The 21884-nt window shown below is 36.9% G+C and overlaps 1 protein-coding gene across 1 annotated transcript; it reads left to right on the forward strand.

Annotated features, from left to right (window-relative positions):
- Positions 1 to 80: 80 nt before the first annotated feature.
- On the forward strand, positions 81 to 21121 carry LOC127866028 (40S ribosomal protein S24-like). Its single transcript, XM_052406265.1, has 5 exons — positions 81 to 168; positions 1585 to 1653; positions 15118 to 15327; positions 18747 to 18874; positions 21041 to 21121. The coding sequence occupies exons 1-4, from the start codon at positions 166 to 168 to the stop codon at positions 18870 to 18872; spliced, it is 408 nt and encodes a 135-aa protein (XP_052262225.1). The 5' UTR covers positions 81 to 165; the 3' UTR covers positions 18873 to 18874; positions 21041 to 21121.
- The last annotated feature ends 763 nt before the right edge of the window (positions 21122 to 21884 follow it).

Raw genomic sequence — 21884 nt, forward strand, 5'->3', positions numbered from 1 at the left:
TTTTAATTGAATAACAATTGAATAAAACGATATAATAACCAGTTGTTACGTTTTGAATTTCAATCTGTTGTAAAACAATGCGTATTCCAAAATCACTATATACTGTAAGGTGTAGTTTCAGAATAAATTCACTTCCTTTTCCTGTGTGGGTTTTCACCATTAAACATGGTAAACAAACATAGTATATCAAAATCTGGTTTATTTCATGTGTATTTAACACACATCGCCCTCGACAATACAATATTCCGTTTGCTTTTAAATGTACTTAATCATAACATACCCCATTTATTCAAAAATTTGTGAGGTTTTCATTTAACTGTTGAATAAGCAAAGGTTTATTTTTATTATATCGTATTTGGCATTATAAATAAATTTTAAGCTGGAATGACATTATGTGAGAATTTTTATGTGAATTTGTAGCTACTTTTTGAAGTTCTCATGTCGAAAAATGATAATTTATTGTATTTCATTGTGCACAACAATTCTTTGAAAGAATAACTTCAATAAGATGGCAAAATTTGTTGACAGTGGTAAGGTGGCAACATATTCCTAATAATTGTAGTTAGACATCCGATTGAAGACTGATATATCAATTCCTTTGAGAACAAAGTTGACAGTCCTAAAAAACGAGAATAGTTACCAGAAAGTGTCTGGAATTATTTGTTATTTTTAACGCACAAAGCAAACAAGTCATATGCAAAGGATGTGTATTTATTTTAATCTAGTCCATATAAATGTACTCCCAGAGCCTTTGATAATTTTTGCTATGGTGGCTCTGGGAGTCCATATGCACCCCTTAATAAACTCAAAACAACAATTTTGATAAATATTGATAGTAACTTAGATTGGTCATTATAAGATTGAATGTTCATTCAGGATTGATTATTGTTAACAAATTCTGATATTAGTATTGCAAGACAATTTATGAATATAACCATTGGCAGGGATATCCTGTGGCTATCTTACTAATAAATTGATTATCAATTGGTCATCACTATTAGGAAGCATTTCAGCGTTTTTATGCCCTGTAATATGCAGCGCTAAACTGCTTTTAAAGTATATGTTCTTTTTTTACTATTATTCACTATTCATTATCATCCAGTACTACTCAGTTTTAAAAGTGCTCATGTTTTCCCCGTATTGCCTGCTGGGCCTGAGCAATTTTATTGTCCCCTACCAGTAAAACCGGAGGGGACTTATGGTTTGCACTCTGTCAGCCTGTCTGTCAGTCTGTCACACTTTTCTGGATCCTGCAACAACTTTAAAAATCCTTCATATTTTTTCATGAAACTTGAAACATGGATAGATGGCAAAATGGAGATTATGCACGTTATTTCGTTTTGTTCCTATGTAAAGAATGCTGGTTGCTATGGCAACAAATATATTAAAAAAATAATCTGACTATGGTGAAGTTTCACTGGTAGGGGACCATATTGCTTGGCAATCTCTTGTTTAATCCAGGTTGTCAGCCAATTGCTTTGATTAATGACTGACAAAATGGAAAACACATCTGATAAGTTTTTAAGCATTGAAAATATATAATTTTCTTTTCATTTACTTACTTTATAATGATGTGTTTTTCAGAGTGAAGGGACAGCAACCATACGCACACGCAAATTTATGACCAATCGTCTGCTGTGCCGGAAGCAGATGGTTTGTATTTGAGTATAATTTTTACTAGATTATAAAAAAGTTTCCTTCTGTCTAAGAGTCTTTTTGATCGAATATGTTGTTGAGAAACATTAAAAAAATAAGGTTTTAGTGCACCCACAGAGTTGGATTCATAAAGAATTGTGCTTGTCTTGCAATCCATTTGATTAGAGTCTAAAAGCTTTGTTTGCTCAGTCGTGGGCTTCTTTGAAAATATAACTTGCTTCTGATTTTTTTTCTGGAGAACACTGCTGACAAAGTCAATTTACAATTGTGAAAATTAAGTTAAGAACTTCTAAATTGTGAAAAACATTGCATCCTTTTAAGTACTGCAGTCATTGAAATTCAGATTTATATCTACAAGCAAGTCGGACTAGTACTATGGGATTTGAACAAGCCCGAGTCAGATTTTACAAGCCCAAACATTTTTGTTAAAAATGCAGATAAACAGAACATAAAACACCCAAAGAAGCATTCATTTATTCAATCTTTAGAATACAATACAAATCTCTTATTAATTTCATCCTCATCCAAGTTAGCTTTCTCGTCATCTGAGCCAGCCTCTTTCGGATCCTGAAATAAGAAGAAATTAATTTCACACACGGATTTCAATCAAATCACAATTATAAATATATACATAAAGTTTAGGTAAAAATGTATCCCATATATCCATGTAAAAGAGAGAGCGAACCTGAACCACCAGAAAATATATAAGCAATTAAGTGCCAGGTTATTCTACAAAAAGCCAGTTGACAAATGCGTCAATCACAGTTACCTCAGATTCGCATTCCTCAACGACGTACTTGAATGACAACTGTTCGGCCATTACTCCCGAACGCAACGCAAAACATTTATTTTACATAATAGTAATCTGGGAATCACAAAACCATGCCCTTTATGCGCAGTAGTCCAATTATCGGCTGATTGCCCAGCACGTGTGCGCAGTGTGATAAAACATAAGCGGCTGTTGATTTAAGCGGCTAAAACTTTGTTTACAAATATTGAAAATGAAAGTGGAACTCGTTTTCTGTTTAATGAATTGTACAAGCACGTCAGGCTTGTAATATTGGATTTCCTACAAGCCCGAAAGAAAAAATACTAGTAGTAAAACTTTCACTGCTTAATGATCTGAATGTGCTTATGAACGCAAAGAAAGGAATTTTGACTGTGACTTGTTTTGGAGGATTCATGGTAGTTGGTCTTTTTGTCCATTATAGATATGTTTTATTGATTTTTTCCAAACATGTTTTGGGGGCAGTGTTTATTTTGGCCAAAATATTAAGAGATATTTGGCCCCATTCCCCACCTTTCAGAGTTTATCTTTTTTCCCATAACAGTGCAAAAATTCCCCACCAATCTGTTTTTTATTTTCCAAACATGTTTTGAGGGCAGTGTTTATTTTTGCCAAAATATTAAGAGATATTCGGCCCCATTCCCCACCTTTCAGAGTTTATCTTTTTCCCCATAACAGTGCAAAAATTCCCCACCGATCTGTTTTTCTCTCCATTTTTGCTTTTTAGCTCACCTGTCACGAAGTGACATTGTGAGCTTATGTGACCTTGTGATGTCCGGCGTCCGTATGTGCGTGTGTGCGTCCGTCAACAATTTGTTAGTGTAGACAGTTGAGGTCACAGTTTTCATCCAATCTTTATGAAATATAGTCAGAATGTTGATCTTCATTATCCCCACGCTTTTTGAAAAAAAGGTGGGGATATTGTGGTGATCTCCGCCGTCCGTCCGTCCGTCCGTCTGTCCGTCCGTCCTGGCCACTATCTCCTCCTACACTAAAAGCACTAGAACCTTGAAATTTACACACATGGTAGCTATGAGCATATGTGCGACCCTGCACTATTTGGAATTTTGATCTGACCCCTGGGTCAAAAGTTATAGGGGTTGGGGTGGGGCCGCGTCAGAAATTATCACTCATTTTTTTAGGTTATTTTACATTTACTTCTTTATTTCTACACCGATTCACTTCAAATTGATACTGGACCTCACCTATGACAATACGGTCAATCTCAACCATGCATGGCCCCATTCCCAACCCTGGGGCGCCCCGCCCACATAGGCCACACCCACCAAAAATTTCCATTTACTATAATTTTTTCATTTCTACACGGATTCACTTCAAATTGATACTGAACTTTTGTTATGACATTAGGGTCAATCTCAACTATGCATGGCCCCAATCCCAACCCTGGGGCGCCCCGCCCACATAGACCACACCCACCCAAAATTGCCTTTTACTATAATTTCTTCATTTCTACACGGATTCACTTCAAATTGATACTGAACTTCTCTTATGACATTAGGGTCAATCTCAACTATGCATGGCCCCATAACCAACCCTGGGGCCCCGCCCACATAGACCACACCCACCCAAAATTGCCTTTACTATAATTTCTTCATTTCTACACCGATTCACTTCAAATTGATATTGAACTTCTTTTATGACAATACAGTCAATCTCAACTATGCATGGCCCCATTACCAACCCTGGGGCGCCCCGCCCACATAGACCACACCCACCCAAAATTGCCTTTTACTATAATTTCTTCATTTCTACACCGATTCACTTCAAATTGATACTGAACCTCTCTTATGACAATACGGTCAATCTCAACTATGCATGGCACAATTACCAACCCTGGGGCGCCCTGCCCACATATGTCACACCCACCCAAAATTGCCTTTTACTATAACTTCTTCATTTCTACACCAATTCACTTCTAATTGATGATGAACTTCTCTTATGACAATACGGTCAATCTCAGCTATGCATGGCCCCATTACCAACCCTGGGGCACACCTAGGTCAAACATTCGGCGTGGGGATACGCGTCGGCCTCTGCCGCGCCATTTCTAGTGTAATCTGGGTTGGGATTGTATTTGGGTCATCTGGGGTCAAAAACTAGGTCACTAGCCTAGGTCAAAAACTAGGTCAGATAATAGAAAAACCTTGTGTAGACAATAGAGGTCGCAGTTTTCATCCAATCTTTATGAAATTTGGTCAGAATGTTTATCTTGATGAAATCTGGGTTGGGATTGTATTTGGGTCATCTGGGGTCAAAAACTAGGTCACAATGTCAAAAACTAGGTCAAATAATAGAAAAGCTTGTGTAGACAGTAGAGGTCACAGTTTTCATCAAATCTTTTTGAAATTTGGTCAGAATGTTTATCTTGATGAAATCTGGGTTGGGATTGTATTTGGGTCATCTGGGGTCAAAAACTAGGTCACTAGGTCAAATAATAGAAAAATCTTGTGTAGACAGTAGAGGTCACAGTTTTCATCTAATCTTTATGAAATTTGGTTAGAATGTTTATCTTGATGAAATCTGGGTTGGGATTGTACTTGGGTCATCTGAGGTCAAAAACTAGGTCACTAGGTCAAATAATAGAAAAACTGTCAACAATTTGTTTGTGTAGACAGTAGAGGTCGCAGTTTTCATCCAATCTTTATGAAATTTGGTCAGAATGTTTATCTTTATGAAATCTGGGTTTGGATTGTATTTGGGTCATCTGGGGTCAAAAACTAGGTCACTGGGTCAAAAACTAGGTCACTAGGTCAAATAATAGAAAAACCTTGTATAGACAATAGAGGTCGCAGTTTTCATCCAATCTTTATAAAATTTGATCAGAATGTTTATCTTGATGAAATCTGGGTTGGGATAGTATTTGGTTCACCTGGGGTCAAAAACTAAGTCACTAGATCAAATAATAGAAAAACCTTGTGTAGACAATAGAGGTCACAGTTTTCATCCAATCTTTATGAAATTTGGTCAGAATGTCTATCTTGGTGAAATCTGGGTTGGGATTGTATTTGGTTAGTCAGGTGAGCGATTCAGGGCCATCATGGCTGTCTTGTTTACAGGGTTGGCATATTGACCGGTCAATTGAGTATTGACCGGGCCCGCGGTCAATACCTGGTTAAAACCAGTCAATACTGGTCATAACTGGTCATTATTGGTCAATACTGGTCGATTGAAAATTGTAGCATTTAAACTTGAAAAAGGAAGAATTTAAGCTTTTCTATATTAAATCAATCATTATTCTGTAATTGATAAACTTTTTTTGAGTTATCTTTTGTAAAAAAAATCTTTAAAGCTGTAAAAAATACTTCTTTATTATTTATGGAAACGGTCTCAAATACAAAAGAACTAAGGCAATATCTTTTTCTCAGTATATCACATCTGTTACTGAAATATATTTCTATTGTAGTTCCATAGTATTTCACTGATCTATTGATATATCTATTTGATAAGCTGATGGACAAACAGAACTCTTGTGGTTTCTAGAGTCATAAATAATCTGGCCCCTAAGCCTAAATTGGTAATAAAATGCATGCACTGGCAGGGTTCGACATTAACTTTTTTAAGAGCAAGACCGTAGGACCAGCTCCTCTTAAAATGTAATAGCCCGAACCTGATGTCTTCTAGACCATAAATGACATAATCATAGCAAATTAACACAATTGTGTCATGTAACTGTTTAATCAGGATTTATCAGTAAATAATCAGTCAACACCAGATTTTTGTTTATGCATAGGGTAAAACAATAAAATAAAACCTGTTTTGCTTTTCTTCGTAAAATTCAAGCCATGGGAACTGACTCGATTTTCCATCTAGGATAAAATTGACGTTTTCGTGTTTCTTCATATTTACGTTTCGTGTCAGTTTGAGCGTCGAATTCTTTTTTATTAACTGATTTGTCGGACAAAATCCGAACTTGAACAAAGCCATTCTTTTAATAGCATTCTCTTTTCTTCTACGCAAAAATGTTTACATTTACGATACCGATTTTCGATAGAAGTCGTAAAATCATGCTCTACAGTTTTACGACACTGCAGAAAATCATTTATATTCATGACAACTTGACCAATGGAAACCAGCAATTTCTGCAGGAAGCTCTCCTTTGCATCTAAAAATACCGATGAATCATGTGAATGCTTCGCGTTTATTTAAATACACTAGTTTTGTTTTAATGTAAATAACAGATACGAGAGTAATTTTACACATTAAAAATAAAGGTTATCACAGCAGTTAGTTATAGTTATATATATGAATCAGTATAGATTTTTTTTATGTACGACCAGTCGGACAAGCTAGCCCGCAGTTTTACTAGCCCGACAACCGATCTTACTAGACAATGTCTGTCGGACGTGCCTTAGTGTCGAACCCTGACTGGTATGTCTCTGATAGTGACAATGAAGCAAATCTGCCCTTAGGCTATTTCATTTCACTCAAACAAAATATTATAACTTGCTATTAATGTTATTTATTTAATAGTTACTTCTAACTTCATATGCCCAAACTGTGATTTTGGCATGCCTTCGATGAATTTTTACATATTTCACAATTAAAACGGGTCTCCCCTTCAATGTTTTCAAAGATTGCCCACAGGAATTGTCCCTTCCACTTGTCAATGTTTTTTTGTTTAAGTTTGGACCCGTTGTGTCGCGTTTTTTTTTAGCTTTTCCGACTGTTTCGGCAACTGAACATACAACATGGTATAAGATCTTTTCTATAATGTCTTTCTTAACATTCAACTTCGGCTCACTTTGCGTACAATATGTTAAAAGCGTGTTTTTGCACGCTTTGCAGTTTTTTAGGACGCTCTCTAGGTGCCGCCATTGTTTTTTGACAAATAGACTGTACATGCCGCTTTTATTGGAAAAAATGCGCTTTGTTAAACAAACCCCGATAACCATTTTATATAAGCATCGAAAAGATCTTTAATACACGAAAAGAACTCATGTAATCGATACGAACCGATGTAAAAATAATATTTGTAACGGGATTTTGTAATTCTTCATGGTACGACAAGATTTTAATATAAATACGTAACAGACTTGAAAATAATTCGTAATTACGAAAATACGACCCTTATCTGGAGCTCTGCCTAACCTGTATAGGTGAGAAGACGGTGAAAGACTGTGGAGACAGTGGGGCATGAGGAACAACTAATACACAGTAATTGACAGGTTCTTGTTGAATCAAGCACAGAATTTTCTGAGCATTCATAATTCGTTAGAATTGAAAAAAAAATCAATCGACCAGAAAAATCCAATTGACCAACTTGACTCATTTGATAAATTTTGAGAAATTAGCCTACAAATTGCATGAACAGGTATAAAATAGTGGGTATTAATAGCATAAGACATTATTGGCAACATGCCTGTTTAATTTATATTATCAATATTGTTTAATTAAGCATGGAATATTAATCAAAATTGGGGGAAAAGTTCAATTGACCAGTAATAACCACTTTGGGAGTACCGTAAATCCACGAATATAATACGCCCTCGTGCATAATACGCACCCCCGAGTTTGGTCAAAATTTATCGGTTAAAATTGAAAATCCGAGTAAAATACGCACTTTAAAAAATCAGTGTCGAAATCGGCCATTTCCGAAAAAATGTGTCAGTATATTTTTGTGTTGTGAAAATAGCAAATTAATTTGGTGTTGTCAACTATCTGTTACCCCGGTATATTGATCGGGATGTGTTATAGTGCTGTTGTTATGACAGTTGCATAATAAATATCTCTGTCTATTGTTTATATTACCATTGATTGTTACCAATAACACACTGGCCCCTTGCTGACATCCGGGTCAAGCAGTCATAATTACAAAAGAAAGAAGCAGAGAGGCTGTTTTTTGTTTTCACATTTTATTCAATTTGACAATATTCGGGACGATAATAATTATAATAATAATAATAAAGTAATAAGAAGACAAAATGGTTACTTCCGTTCTTATAGTTGTCTAGATGAATTACTTTTTCTTTTTTCGAGTTACAAACTTGATACTTTAATATAACTTAAAATACAATTAAACCGCTCGTGTTTTTCATGATCTCTTTAATTAAAATACGCTGCTGTCATTTAGGCTAGTTTGGGAGTAAAAAACAAATTAATTTATTATCACCTTTCAATTTAATTCGACAATCGGCAGACAGGTGTTATAGACTCTATTAGCATCATAAAACTAATTATTTAATTACCACTCTTTACTTCAGATATGGTAAATATGCGGTAGAAAGATAAATAGTGGTCAGCTAAGAAATATTTATTTACGGGTATTGTCAGTTGTTGTTTTTTTCATTTGCTTATCTCTTTATACGACTTAGCGTCCAGTCGCTATTTTGTAGGCAGACGACGATATTAACTGTGTATTCAAAGTATACAGTGTCTGGGCATGGATGACCCAATATTATCCGATAGCTCCTCCCGTTCTCACGTTTCATTCAACAACGTCATTTCATGTGTAAGCGAGCTCAATGTTGATTGGCCAGCTACCATGCGCACTTCAATAACAATAAGGTCAAGCGATGTCTCATAATCGGGTACAGACCGGGTTTCGTTAACTGTTCGAATTGCGAACACTTTCATTTAAACAAAGAGACAAATATAGAAAACCAGTCCTATATAAATGGTGGATGTTTTCAATGAAATTTTACTAGATTTTCGCATTTTCACAAATAAGATTTTTATTGAGCCAAATTCTCAATATTTTCGCAAATGACTCGGAGCCCCGTTGCACCCCTTTGATGTAATGGTGTAGTTCAAAATGGCTGCCGCGAAGCGAATAACAGCGATTAAGATGAAAATTTGCACAGGAAAAATTTTGTTCTGCTCTAAACTCATATATTATACGCATCCCCTACTTGAAGAAAAAATCAGCAGGTAAAAAAGTGTGTATTATATTCGTAGATTTAAGGTATTGACCGGGGCGGTTTTAACTGGTAAAAACCACCGGTTAAAACCGGGGGTGGTCGATTGGTGCCAACCCTGCTTGTTTATGATGTTGTATTAACTTTAAAACAGTGATTTTTTTTTTGCTTTTATTTGTTACAGCCTGTGCCATTTGAATTGGGAGAATTAGCGCGATAAACAGTGAAATTGGGGAAATAGCGTGATAAACCATGAAATTGGGAAAAATTAAGCATTTTAAATATGATTATAAGTAACAGAATTAATATTGTTTTTAAGTGCATGTTCAGGGGGGTTTTCTAGCCATTTTGAGAAAAGGATTCTGGTTAAATTGGGATTTTTTTTTAAATCAAATTTGAGAAATATTTATCGACAAAAAGGACTAAATTAAAGTTATATATTTTGTAGGATGTTTAAAAAATAAAGTTTCGATCTAGAGTTAAGAAATCATAATTAAGTCATAAAATACTTTTTTCTTTAAAAAAAAAAATATATATATTGGAAATTGGGCTTTTTGGGGGAAATTTTAGTCAGATTTTCGGGAAAAAAATTGGAATTTTGCGATTGGGAAGCAACCGAAAATCGGCGGTAATTTTGAGCAAAAAAATAACTGCTTTAAGAATATATATATGTTAACTCTTATACTTAATCTTTCAGTAAAAACAATGTTTAACTGTTCAATAAAATGTCATTGTTGAATCTTACAGTGTTATAGAACAAAACCTATCCTGTCACATGCCTTTAAATCAGCCCGATAACAAGGTACATTGTAACCTAATATCCCAAAAGATATTAGGCTAGATGACCACGTGATCTCAAATATCTGTCAGTTGCTCTCCGCGCATGCGCATGCATGTACTTCTTCCTTTTAATAAAATACACTTTATTTCAATTTAAAAAAAATCAAAATAAATGTAAAGTACTGTTTGTTTAAACAATATTGTTTTAACAGCATAATTTAGTCTTTGTGTATTGAATCAATAACGATTGACTCGATTTCTGTGTTGTTTAACAAGATGAAAGCTAGCGTAAGCGTTTTGCATGACGTGACGTCACAATGTTTTTTTTTCGAGTGTTTTTTTTTCCCATATTAAATATTTAAACACACAATAATCGAAAACTAGATATTTTAGAAACATTTCAACGAATGTTGTAAATGACAGGATAAATAGAATATTTCGGCTCATCTGATAAGTTCCTTCGACTTGCCAGATAACCATTCTCCATCCACGTCACCAACCTATTATTCTTTGTAAAACTAGAAATTGCGCGGCAGAGGCCGACGCGTATCCCCACAACGCATGTTTGACCGAGGGGCGCCCCAGGGTTGGTAATGGGGCCATGCATAGTTGAGATTGACCGTATTGTCATAAGAGAAGTTCAGTATCAATTAGAAGTGAATCTGTGTAGATATTAAGAAATTATAATAAAAGGCAATTTTGGGTAGGCGGGCGCCCCAGGGTTGGTAATGCCCATACATAGTTGAGATTGACCGTATTGTCATAAGAGAGGTTCAGTATCAATTTGAAGTAAATCCGTGTAGAAATGAAGAAATTATAGTTAACGGCAATTTTTGGTGAGCGTGGCCTATGTGGGCGGGGCGCCCCAGGGTTGGTAATGGGGCCATGCATAGTTGAAATTGACTGTATTGTCATAAAAGAGGTTCAGTATCAATTTGAATTGAATCAGTGTATAAATGAATTAATTATAGTAAAAGGCAATTTTGGGTGGGCGTGGCCTATGTGGGCGGGGCGCCCCAGGGTCGGTAATGGGGCCATGCATAGCTAAGATTGACCATATTGTCATAAGAGAGGTTCATTATCAATTTGAAGTGAACGGTGTAGAAAAGAAGAAATTTTAGTAAAAGGCAATTTTGGGTGGGCGTGGCCTATGTTGGCGGGGATTGGTAATGGGGCCATGCATAGTTGAGATTGACCGTATTGTCATAAGAGAGGTTCAGTATCAATTTGAAGACAATCGGTGTAGAAATGAAGAAATTATAGTAAAATAACCTAAACAAATTAGTAACTAGAAATGGCGCGGCAGAGGCCGACGCGTATCCCCACGCCGAATGTTTGACCTAGGTGTGCCCCAGGGTTGGTAATGGGGCCATGCATAGCTGAGATTGACCGTATTGTCATAAGAGAAGTTCATCATCAATTAGAAGTGAATTGGTGTAGAAATGAAGAAGTTATAGTAAAAGGCAATTTTGGGTGGGTGTGACATATGTGGGCAGGGCGCCCCAGGGTTGGTAATTGTGCCATAGTTGAGATTGACCGTATTGTCATAAGAGAAGTTCAGTATCAATTTAAAGTGAATCGGTGTAGAAATGAAGAAATTATAGTAAAAGGCAATTTTGGGCGGGTGTGGTCTATGTGGGCGGGGCCCCAGGGTTGGTAATGGGGCCATGCATAGTTGAGATTGACCGTATTGTCATAAGAGAGGTTCAGTATCAATTTGAAGTGAATCGGTGTAGAAATGAAGAAATTATAGTAAAAGGCAATTTTGGGTGGGTGTGGTCTATGTGGGCGGGGCGCCCCAGGGTTGGTAATGGGGCCATGCATAGTTGAGATTGACTGTATTGTCATAAGAGAAGTTCAATATCAATTTGAAGTGAATCGGTGTAGAAATGAAGAAATTATAGTAAAGGCAATTTTGGGTGGGTGTGGTCTATGTGGGCGGGGCCCCAGGGTTGGTTATGGGGCCATGCATAGTTGAGATTGACCCTAATGTCATAAGAGAAGTTCAGTATCAATTTGAAGTGAATCCGTGTAGAAATGAAAAAAATATAGTAAAGGCAATTTTTGGTGGGTGTGGCCTATGTGGGCGGGCGCCCCAGGGTTGGGATTGGGGCCATGCATAGTTGAGATTGACCCTAATGTTATAACAAAAGTTCAGTATCAATTTGAAGTGAATCCGTGTAGAAATGAAAAAATTATAGTAAATGGAAATTTTTGGTGGGTGTGGCCTATGTGGGCGGGGCGCGCCAGGGTTGGGAATGGGGCCATGCATGGTTGAGATTGACCGTATTGTCATAAGAGAGGTCCAGTATCAATTTGAAGTGAATCGGTGTAGAAATAAAGAAGTAAATGTAAAATAACCTAAAAAAATGAGTGATAATTTCTGACGCGGCCCCACCCCAACCGCTATAACTTTTGACCCAGGGGTCAGATCAAAATTCCAAATAGTGCAGGGTCGCACATATCCTCATAGCTACCATGTGTGTAAGTTTCAAGGTTCTAGTGCTTTTAGTGTAGGAGGAGATAGTGGCCAGGACGGACGGACGGACGGCGGAGATAACCACAATATCCCCACCTTTTTTTCAAAAAGCGTGGGGATAAAAATCTCTGACCCGGCCCCACCTCAAGCCCCATAACTTTTGACCCAGGGGTCAGATCAAAATTCTGAATAGTGCACCGTCGCACATATGCTCATAGCTACCATGTATGTAAGTTTCAAGGTTCTAGTGCTAATACCGGTAGTGTAGGAGATAATAGGGGCCAGGACGGACGGCGGAGATAACCACAATATCCCCACGCTTTTTCAAAAAGCATGGGGATAAATACCACTTTTTAGCTCACCTGAGCACAGCATGCTCATGGTGAGCTTTTGTGATCGCCTTTTGTCCGTCGTTTGTCGTGCGTCATCAACATTTTGCCTTGTGAACACTATAGAGGCCACATTAATTGTCTGATCTTCATGAAATTTGGTCAGAACATTTGTCCCAATGATACCTCAACTGAGTTCGAAACTGGGTCATGCTGGGTCAAAAACTAGGTCACTTATAGGTAAAAAAAAACAACAACCTTGTGAACAATGTAGAAGTCACATTTGATGCCCAATCTTCATGTAACTTTGTCAAAATATTTGTCTAAATGATTATGTTGGTTGAGTTCAAAAATGGTTCCGGTCTGTTGAAAAACATGGCCGCCAGGGGGCGGGGCAGTATTCCTAATATGGCTATAGAGAAACCTTGTGAACGCTCTAGAAGTCACAATTTTTGCCCAATCATCATGAAACTTGGTCAAAACATTGGTTTTATTAATATCTCGGACAATTTCAAAAATGGTCCAGATCGGTGAAAAAACATGGCGCCAGGGGGCGGGGCAGTTATCCTTATAAGGCAATAGTAAAACCTTGTTAACACTCTAGAGGCCACATTTATTGTCCAATCTACATGAAATTTGGTCAGAAGATTGGTCTTAATGATATCTTGGATGAGTTCGAAAATGGTTACGTTTGCTTGAAAAACATGGCTGCCAAGGGGCGGTGCATTTTTTTCTTCTATGGCTATAGTAAAATCTTGTTAACACTCTAGAGGCCACATTTATTGTCCGATCTTCATGAAACTTGGTCAGAAGATTCATCTCAATTATATCTCGGACAACTTAAAAAATGGTTTCGGTTGGTGGAAAACATGATCGCCAGGGGGCGGGTTATTTTTCCTTATATGGCTATAGTAAAACCTTGTTAACACTCCTATTAGAGGCCACATTTATTTTCCGATCTTCATGAAACGATAGTCAGAAGATTTGTCCTAATGATATCTTGGATGAGTTCAAAAATGGTTTCGGTTGCTTAAAAAACATGGCCACCAGGGGGCTGGACATTTTTCCTAATATGGCTATATATCATTCTTTTGTAAAACCTTGTTAACACTCTATAGAGGCCACATTTATTGTCCGATCATCATGAAACTTGGTCTGATGTTTTGTGCCAATGATATGTTTGATGAGTTTGAAAATGGTTCCGGTTGGTGGATAAACATGGCCGCCAAGGGGGCGTGGCATTTTTCCTTATACATGTATAGCTATAGTTTAACCTTGTTAACACTCTAGAAGCCGTATTTATTGTACGATCATCATGAAACTTTGTCAGAAGATTTGTCCCAATGATATTTTGGACACGTTCGAAAATAGTTCCAGTTGCTTGAAAAACATTGCCACCAGTGGGCTGGGCATTTTTCCTTATATGGACTCGGGAATCTTCATGAAACTTTGTCAGTATATTTGTTTAAATGATATCTTGGATGTGTATGAAAATGGTTCTGGTCTGTTGAAAAACGTGGCTGCCAGGGTGTTCACTAGTCATGACAGCTGGTAAGAACATTTTGTTCTAATGACATCTTGGGCTGCACAGAACAGGTCAGTTCCTTTGAATCTCAGGTGAGCAACTTTGGGCCTTTCAGGCCCTCTTGTTATATTGCATATTTACATGACAAAATAATCCCCTTTTCACATATCAGCATACTTATTTTCCCTACCAAATGGGCACTGACCCCCTCCCGGAACAAAAATCACTTGGGGGCATCAGTATCTGTTTCACATGTTTAGTTTTGTTTGGTTCTTCTGTCTTGTAAGATCTGACATGTAATTTGTGATTTGACTGTTTATTAGCTTTTCCACATTAGTGTTACAATTTATTACCTGCTACTGTTGCCTAACACATTTTATTTCCATGACGTATACATTTTATGAATTGACATTTATATTCAAAATAACTGGTGGCCTTAGGCCACTTCACTTTTGTTAAAATCAGTAAGTAAAATTGAAATAATAGCAGTTATCTGCAAACTGTAAGTGTTTGAAGATGTGAACTTCTTGACAAACTTCTATAATATCATAATGATTTAAATCTGATAACAATTCTGATATATTATGGATTCTTCATAAAATGGAGGAAAAAAAACCTATCATAGCTACCAGCAGTCTGTATTTTTGTGTGTTACATAATTTAAATCAATGACATATATTGTTCAGGTTGTTGACGTCCTGCATCCTGGCAAGGCCACACTCCAAAAAACCGAAATTCGGGAGAAATTGGCTCGTATGTACAAGACAACCCCAGATCTCATATTCTGTTTTGGTTTCCGCACACAGTTTGGTGGTGGCAAATCAACTGGCTTTGCCCTGGTGTATGACACCCTCGACTATGCCAAGAAGTTTGAGCCAAAATTCAGGCTTGCAAGGGTATGTTGTTTTAATATCGTCCACTTTCTAATTACATGTATTCAATTTGAAACAGTTGAAATGCAGCATTTTGTTTTGGTGCTTTCATGTGATAAACGGGCCGCAAAAATGTCAAAAGTAGCTTTAATCAAAAGCATCCATTAATCCTTCTATGGGCAATTGGACAACCTTTAAAAAAAAATCACTTCAAAAAAATCTGTCCAGCCGTTAACTCACAGTCGGTCGATAACCAAGCAATATTTCCAGTCCGTATGTCAACCCAAATAAATCTTCAACAGACTTTCAAACAATATTTTTGCGTATTGCCCCTAAATAGATAGCTGTCTATTCCTTTAAAACAACGAAGCGTGTCAAATAATGCATGCATATGCAACCACTTACCCCTAAAAACTAATTTTGACATTTTTGCGGCCAGCGAAGACAGGTAAATTCTAGTTAATGACCTTGTTATGATTCCAATATCAGAGGGTGGGGATTTTTTTTTTTCATGGCTCTTTGTCAATTTCTTTCTCATGAAACATGATTTTATATATTTATTTGAATATATTGGGCTCCTAAAAAAAAAAAAATACTATCCAAGGTACATTACTTCCACCTGTGGCTATCCAGTATACACATCTCTCTCTCTATTGCGGAGAATACCGACGATAGTCGATGTATCGGGATTGAGCACGCCTGTTTTTACACACGTCCAAGATGGCGGAAGCAGACGAGAAATTGCGATTAACGTCGAAAATAATAAATACCATTCAACTTAACAACGGATATCATATGGTCATTATGGAATAATGTAATGCGTGTGTCAATTAACGCAACATACAACGTTTGAGATTTAAAAAAACAAACATTTATCAGAAATCTGCACAGTGAATGTGCGTCACGGAAACGAGTGTTGGAAAATTGGAATTTAGTCTACTCACAAAGTTAAAGCACAAACAATTTTAATTCTGTTACTTATAATCATATGTATAATGCTTAATGTCTCCCAATTTCATGGTGAATCACGCTATTTTTTTCAATTTCATGGTTTATCGCGCTAATTTTCCCAATCCAAATGGCACAGGCTGTAACAAATCAAAGAACAAAAAAAATAATTTACAGATTTTATTATTAGCAAGTAAATTCATCTAATGCTTTATCTACTGTAGCATTATATATGAAATATATATAGTGGCGCTATCCTACTCACCCCGGCGTCGAGGTTAGCGTTAGCGTGCAGATGTTAAAGTTTGCGTTCTACCCCAAATATTTCCTATGTCCTTTGACATATTGCTTTTATATTTTGCATACTTCTTTACCAACATGACCCCAATCTATAAACAAGAGCAGACAACTGTTTCAAGCATTTTGACAGAATTATGGCCCCTTTTATACTTAGATTTATCAATAATATGCAAAATCTATGTTAAAGTTTGCGTACTTCCCCAAATATTTCTTATGTCCAGGGCCCTTGCTACACTTTGGGTGATTGGGGCTGGGCTTTTAGAAGGGGGAATTTTGTGTTGTTTTGGGCGAAAAAGGGGAATTTTAAAAGATCTTTTCACCAACCATTCAACACATAAAATTGCTATATTTATATATATCTATAAATATACATGTACTCAAAAGTTAACAGCACGATACCAGCTGGAAACATAAGTATAAAAGTATTAAAAAAAAATATTTTTTGGGGAGGGGGGAATTTTTAGCTAAAATAGGGGAAAAAAGTATACTATTTTAAGGGGGGGGGGGGGGGAATTGGTTTGAATATCAGCCCCAAACTTAAGGGGGGGAATTGGTCCGAATATCGGCCCCAAAAACGTCCAAACGAGGGCCCTGATGTCCTTTCACATATTTTTTTATATTTTTTGCATACTTCTTTGCCAACATGACCCCAATCTATAAACAAGAGCAGACTACTGTATCAATTATTTTGACAGAGTTATGGCCCCCTTTATACTTAGAATATGCATATTATTGATAAATCTATGTTAAAGTTTGTGTACTACCCCAAATATTTCCTGTGTCCTTTGACATATTGCTTTCATATTTTGCATACTTCTTAACCAACATGACCCCAATCTATAAACAAGAGCAGACAACTGTATCAAGCATTTTGACAGAGTTATGGCCCCTTTTATACTAAGATAATTTTACATTTAGTTAAGTTTTGTGTTTTGGTCCATTTTACTCCTGAAGTATCATAGCTATTGCTTTCAGACTTGGAAAACTCGCTAACTATTGTAAGGGGACTGTACAGGGCAAGTTGCATAACTCTGGTTGGCTTTTTAACGGAATTATGGGCCTTTTTTTGTCTTAGTAACTTTGAATATTTTGTTAAATTTTGTGTTTACATCCACTTTACTTCTAAAGTATCATGGCTATTGCTTTCAAATTACAAATACATTCTTAGTATCATGATGGTACTGTACCTGTCAAGTTTAATTTGACCTTGACCTTTGAATGACCTTTTTTTTCTTTCTTATTTTTAAAAGATCATCTATTAAATGATGGCTTACGTTATACTGTCAAGCACTTGAATAGATAAGAGCGCTGCCCTCTGACAGCTCTTGTTGGATTTCTCAGGATTAGGAATTTTTTGGTGTGTAAAGTCCACCAATTTGGGAAAAACTAATGCTATTCAACTCTTTATAATTATTCAAATTATAGGTAAAAAAAATATTAATAATATTTATATACTTAATTACATGTAATTAAATTTAAGATATAACAATAATAATCAGAAACTTCTTTCTTCTTTGCCAATGGGAATTAAAAAAAACACAGTTTTTTGTCACAAATTCAGTGTTCTCCGGAAGCACTGGCAGCCGGAAATTTCACCGGTACATTTTATCTCAATGCCGGCTGCTTTCCCCAAAATATCAATTGAAATGGTGCAAATACACCAGCTTTATTGCTAAGTCGCTGGCTACTTAGAAAATATTATTGGCTTCTGAAATTTTTCTGTAGAACACTGCACAAAGTCAATTTACATCTATGATTCTGCATTTATGACTAAATCTTTATGATTTTTGGTCAGAATGTTTATCTTAACAATATTTAGGCGTGGTTTAAATCTAGGTCACTTGAGGTCTAGCTTGGTCAAAATGTTTATTTTAGCAATATGAAGGCCATGTTTTAAAATTGGTTAATGGTGGTCAAAATCTAGATCATCTGGTCAAGTCTTAAACGTTTGGTGTCCTTGAACTTTGATGGGTGCTTAATGGCTCTTGTGAAGCACTATATTTTTTTTAAGAGACGTGTGTGGGGGAATTTGACCTAAAGACAATGCAGATTGTCACCCAATGTGCAATGTTCGGTATAATGTATAATATCATCTGATTGATTTTGAGTAGTCATGTTTTGGTGGTTAAGTAACTTTTATGTGAACAGATGTTTTTGTACATGTATTTAATTACTTGATTCTCATCTGTTAACAGCAAGGGCTGTATGAGAAGCCAGTGCGACCAGGCAGAAAACAGAGGAAAGAAAAGAAGAACAGAGTGAAGAAAGTTCGAGGCACAAAGAAAGCTTCTGTTGGTAATCCCAAGAAAGCTGCGGCTTAAAGGTAATATGGAATGTTTCAATATTTTATGTATATTTCATGTATTTCTGTGCTTCTACAATGTCTAATTCTTTATCACATTTGTGTTTTATTCAGCATACTTGTAGTAATTATTAATTTATGAAGTTGGAAATCTGCTTTAGTTTCAACTTTGTAATGTGAAGATATTGCTTGTGATTTAACTGTTTGCATTTTTAGCTCATCTATTTTTTGAAAAAAAATTATGAGCTATTGTCATCACCTTGGCGTCGGCGTTGGCGTTGGCGTCCGGTTAAGTTTTGCGTTTAGGTCCACTTTTCTCAGAAAGTATTAATGCTATTGCATTCAAACTTGGTACACTTACTTACTATCATGAGGGGACTGGGCAGGCAAAGTTAGATAACTCTGGCGTGCATTTTGACAGAATTATGTGCCCTTTTTATACTTAGAAAATTGAAAATTTTGGTTAAGTTTTGCGTTTAGGTCCACTTTTCTCAGTGAGTATCAATGCTATTGCATTCAGACTTGTTACACTTACTTACTATCATGAGGGGACTGGGCAGGCAAAGTTAGATAACTCTGGCATGCATTTTGACAGAATTATCTTCCCTTTTTATACTTAGAAAATTGAAAATTTTGGTTAAGTTTTGTGTTTAGGTCCATTTTATTCCTTAAGCATCAAAGCTATTGCTTTCATACTTGCAACACTTACTAACTTTCATAAGGGGACTGTGCAGGCAAAGTAATGTAACTCTGACTGGCATTTTGACAGAATTATGTGCCCTTTTTATACTTAGAAAATTGAAAATTTGATTAAGTTTTGTGTTTAGGTCCACTTTATTCCTACAGTATCAAAGCTATTGCTTTCATACTTGCAACACTTATTAACTATCATAAGGGGACCGTGCAGGCAAAGTTATGTAACTCTGACTGGCATTTGGACGGAATTATGGGCCCTTTATACTTAGAAAATTGAAAATTTGGTTAAGATTTATGTTTTGGTCCACTTTACCCCTAAAGTATCATAGATATTGCTTTCATACTTGGAACACCTAAAAAACTATCATAAGGGTACAGTAAAAGGACAAGTTGCATAACTCTGGTTGTCATTGTTACGGAATTATGGCCCTTTTTTGACTTAGTAACTTTTAATATATGGTTAAATTTTGTGTTTCGATCCACTTTACTTCTTAAGTATCAAGGCTATTGCTTTCAAACTTCAAATACTTTTATGCTATCATGAGGTTACTGTACCTGGCAAGTTGAATTTTACCTTGACCTTTGAATGACCTTGACTCTCAAGGTCAAATTATTAAATTTTGCTAAAATTGCCATAACTTCTTTATTTATGATTAGATTTGATTGATACTTTGACGAAACTACTCTTACCTGACATACCACAATAGACTCCACCCAAACCGTCCCCCGTGCCCTCCCCCCCCCCTCCCCCCCTATTTTTTTTTTTTTTAAGATCATCTCACAAATGACCACCACACCCTCACACTATACCCCCCCCCCCCCACCCACCCCACCCCACCCCCCCAATTTTTTTTTTTAAACGGTTATGTTTGAAATACCGTCCAACCATTGCACCCAAAAAATCCCCCCCCCCCTCCCCATCGCCCTTCCCCCCACCCCCTCACCCACCCCCCCACACCCCCCCCCCCCCCCCACCCCCCGCCCCGATTTTTTTTTTTTTTTTTTTCGCTTTTTTGGAAGATAATGTAATAACTGTCCACAACCCCACACTAACACCCCTCTTCACTCCACCCCTCCCTCCTTTGTGATTGAAAATGAGAGTCCCTTCACCTTTAAAAAGAAAATAGATGAGCGGTCTGCACCCGCAAGGCGGTGCTCTTGTTTAAGACTATGCTTCGAATACTTTTGTTTTACCAAATCATCCAAACCAAGAGTTTAAAAGTCTACAAAATTTAACTCATAATATAAGATGATACAATATTAGTATTTCACTTTGAAATTGTTAATTATCTTTATCATGAACTGCATCAGATGATGCGAGATTAATTTTAACCTTTTTGAATTTCGATCAAGAGTTATTCTTCCTTTAACATAGGTTTCAGGTTTAAGCCCTATAACTTCAATAACACTGTAAGGTGCGAATTTGACGCATCAAAATTCGAATACTTATGATGATGACACAATTCTAATAGTTGATTCTTCTTCTTTTAGTTATTGGCAGAGCGGGAAGATGGACACTTGGGCTGTTTTACTGTACATATTTATGTGCTAATAAAGAAAGAAAAAACTCAATTATATTCAACCAGGGTTATATTTAGGTTAGGTTTGTTTGCGAAAAAAAAGATAAAGTCTTAACGCTAATTGGGTCATTGTCGACCTGAAATGGCCCACAAGTCACCCGGGGGTGACTAGAAGCCGATTCTTGTCACCCTAGGGTAACTTCAAGCCCATTCATATCACCCCGGTGTGACTTCAAGCAGACTGGGTGACAAGAATCGGCTTGAAGTCACCCCAGGGTGACTTGAATCGGCTTCTAGTACCCCCCGGGTGACTTAAAGCCATTTCAGGTCGACAATGACCCCATTAGTTTAGCCCATTGGGTCATTGTCACCTGAAATGGCTTGAAGTCACCCGGAGTGACTAGAAGCCGATTCTTGTCAGCCTAGGGCGACTTCAAGCCGATTCATGTCACCCTGGGGTGACTTCAAGCCGACCGGGTGACAAGAATCGGCTTCTAGTAACCCCCGGGTGACTTCAAGCCATTTCAGATTGACAATGACCCAATGAGCAGTAGTAATAGGTGCCTGTATGTGCGTGTTTGGGTCTGATCTTGTCCACACTGTAACCTGGTCATTTATCCCCTTCCGAGAGGGATAAGTGGAATTAAGAATGCTCTTCCTCATTCTGTCCACTCTTTCATGCTGCTTATGACCATCGGAATTACTTCATTTAATAAGCCCGTGTTCTTTGCACAAAATTCAATGTGTACAACATTCATGTACATTTTACGCTGCACGCAAGGTGAAATTTTGGCCCCGATTTCTGACGTATACCG

Source organism: Dreissena polymorpha, chromosome 2 (assembly GCF_020536995.1).
Source record: "Dreissena polymorpha isolate Duluth1 chromosome 2, UMN_Dpol_1.0, whole genome shotgun sequence".
Taxonomy (NCBI): domain Eukaryota; kingdom Metazoa; phylum Mollusca; class Bivalvia; order Myida; family Dreissenidae; genus Dreissena; species Dreissena polymorpha.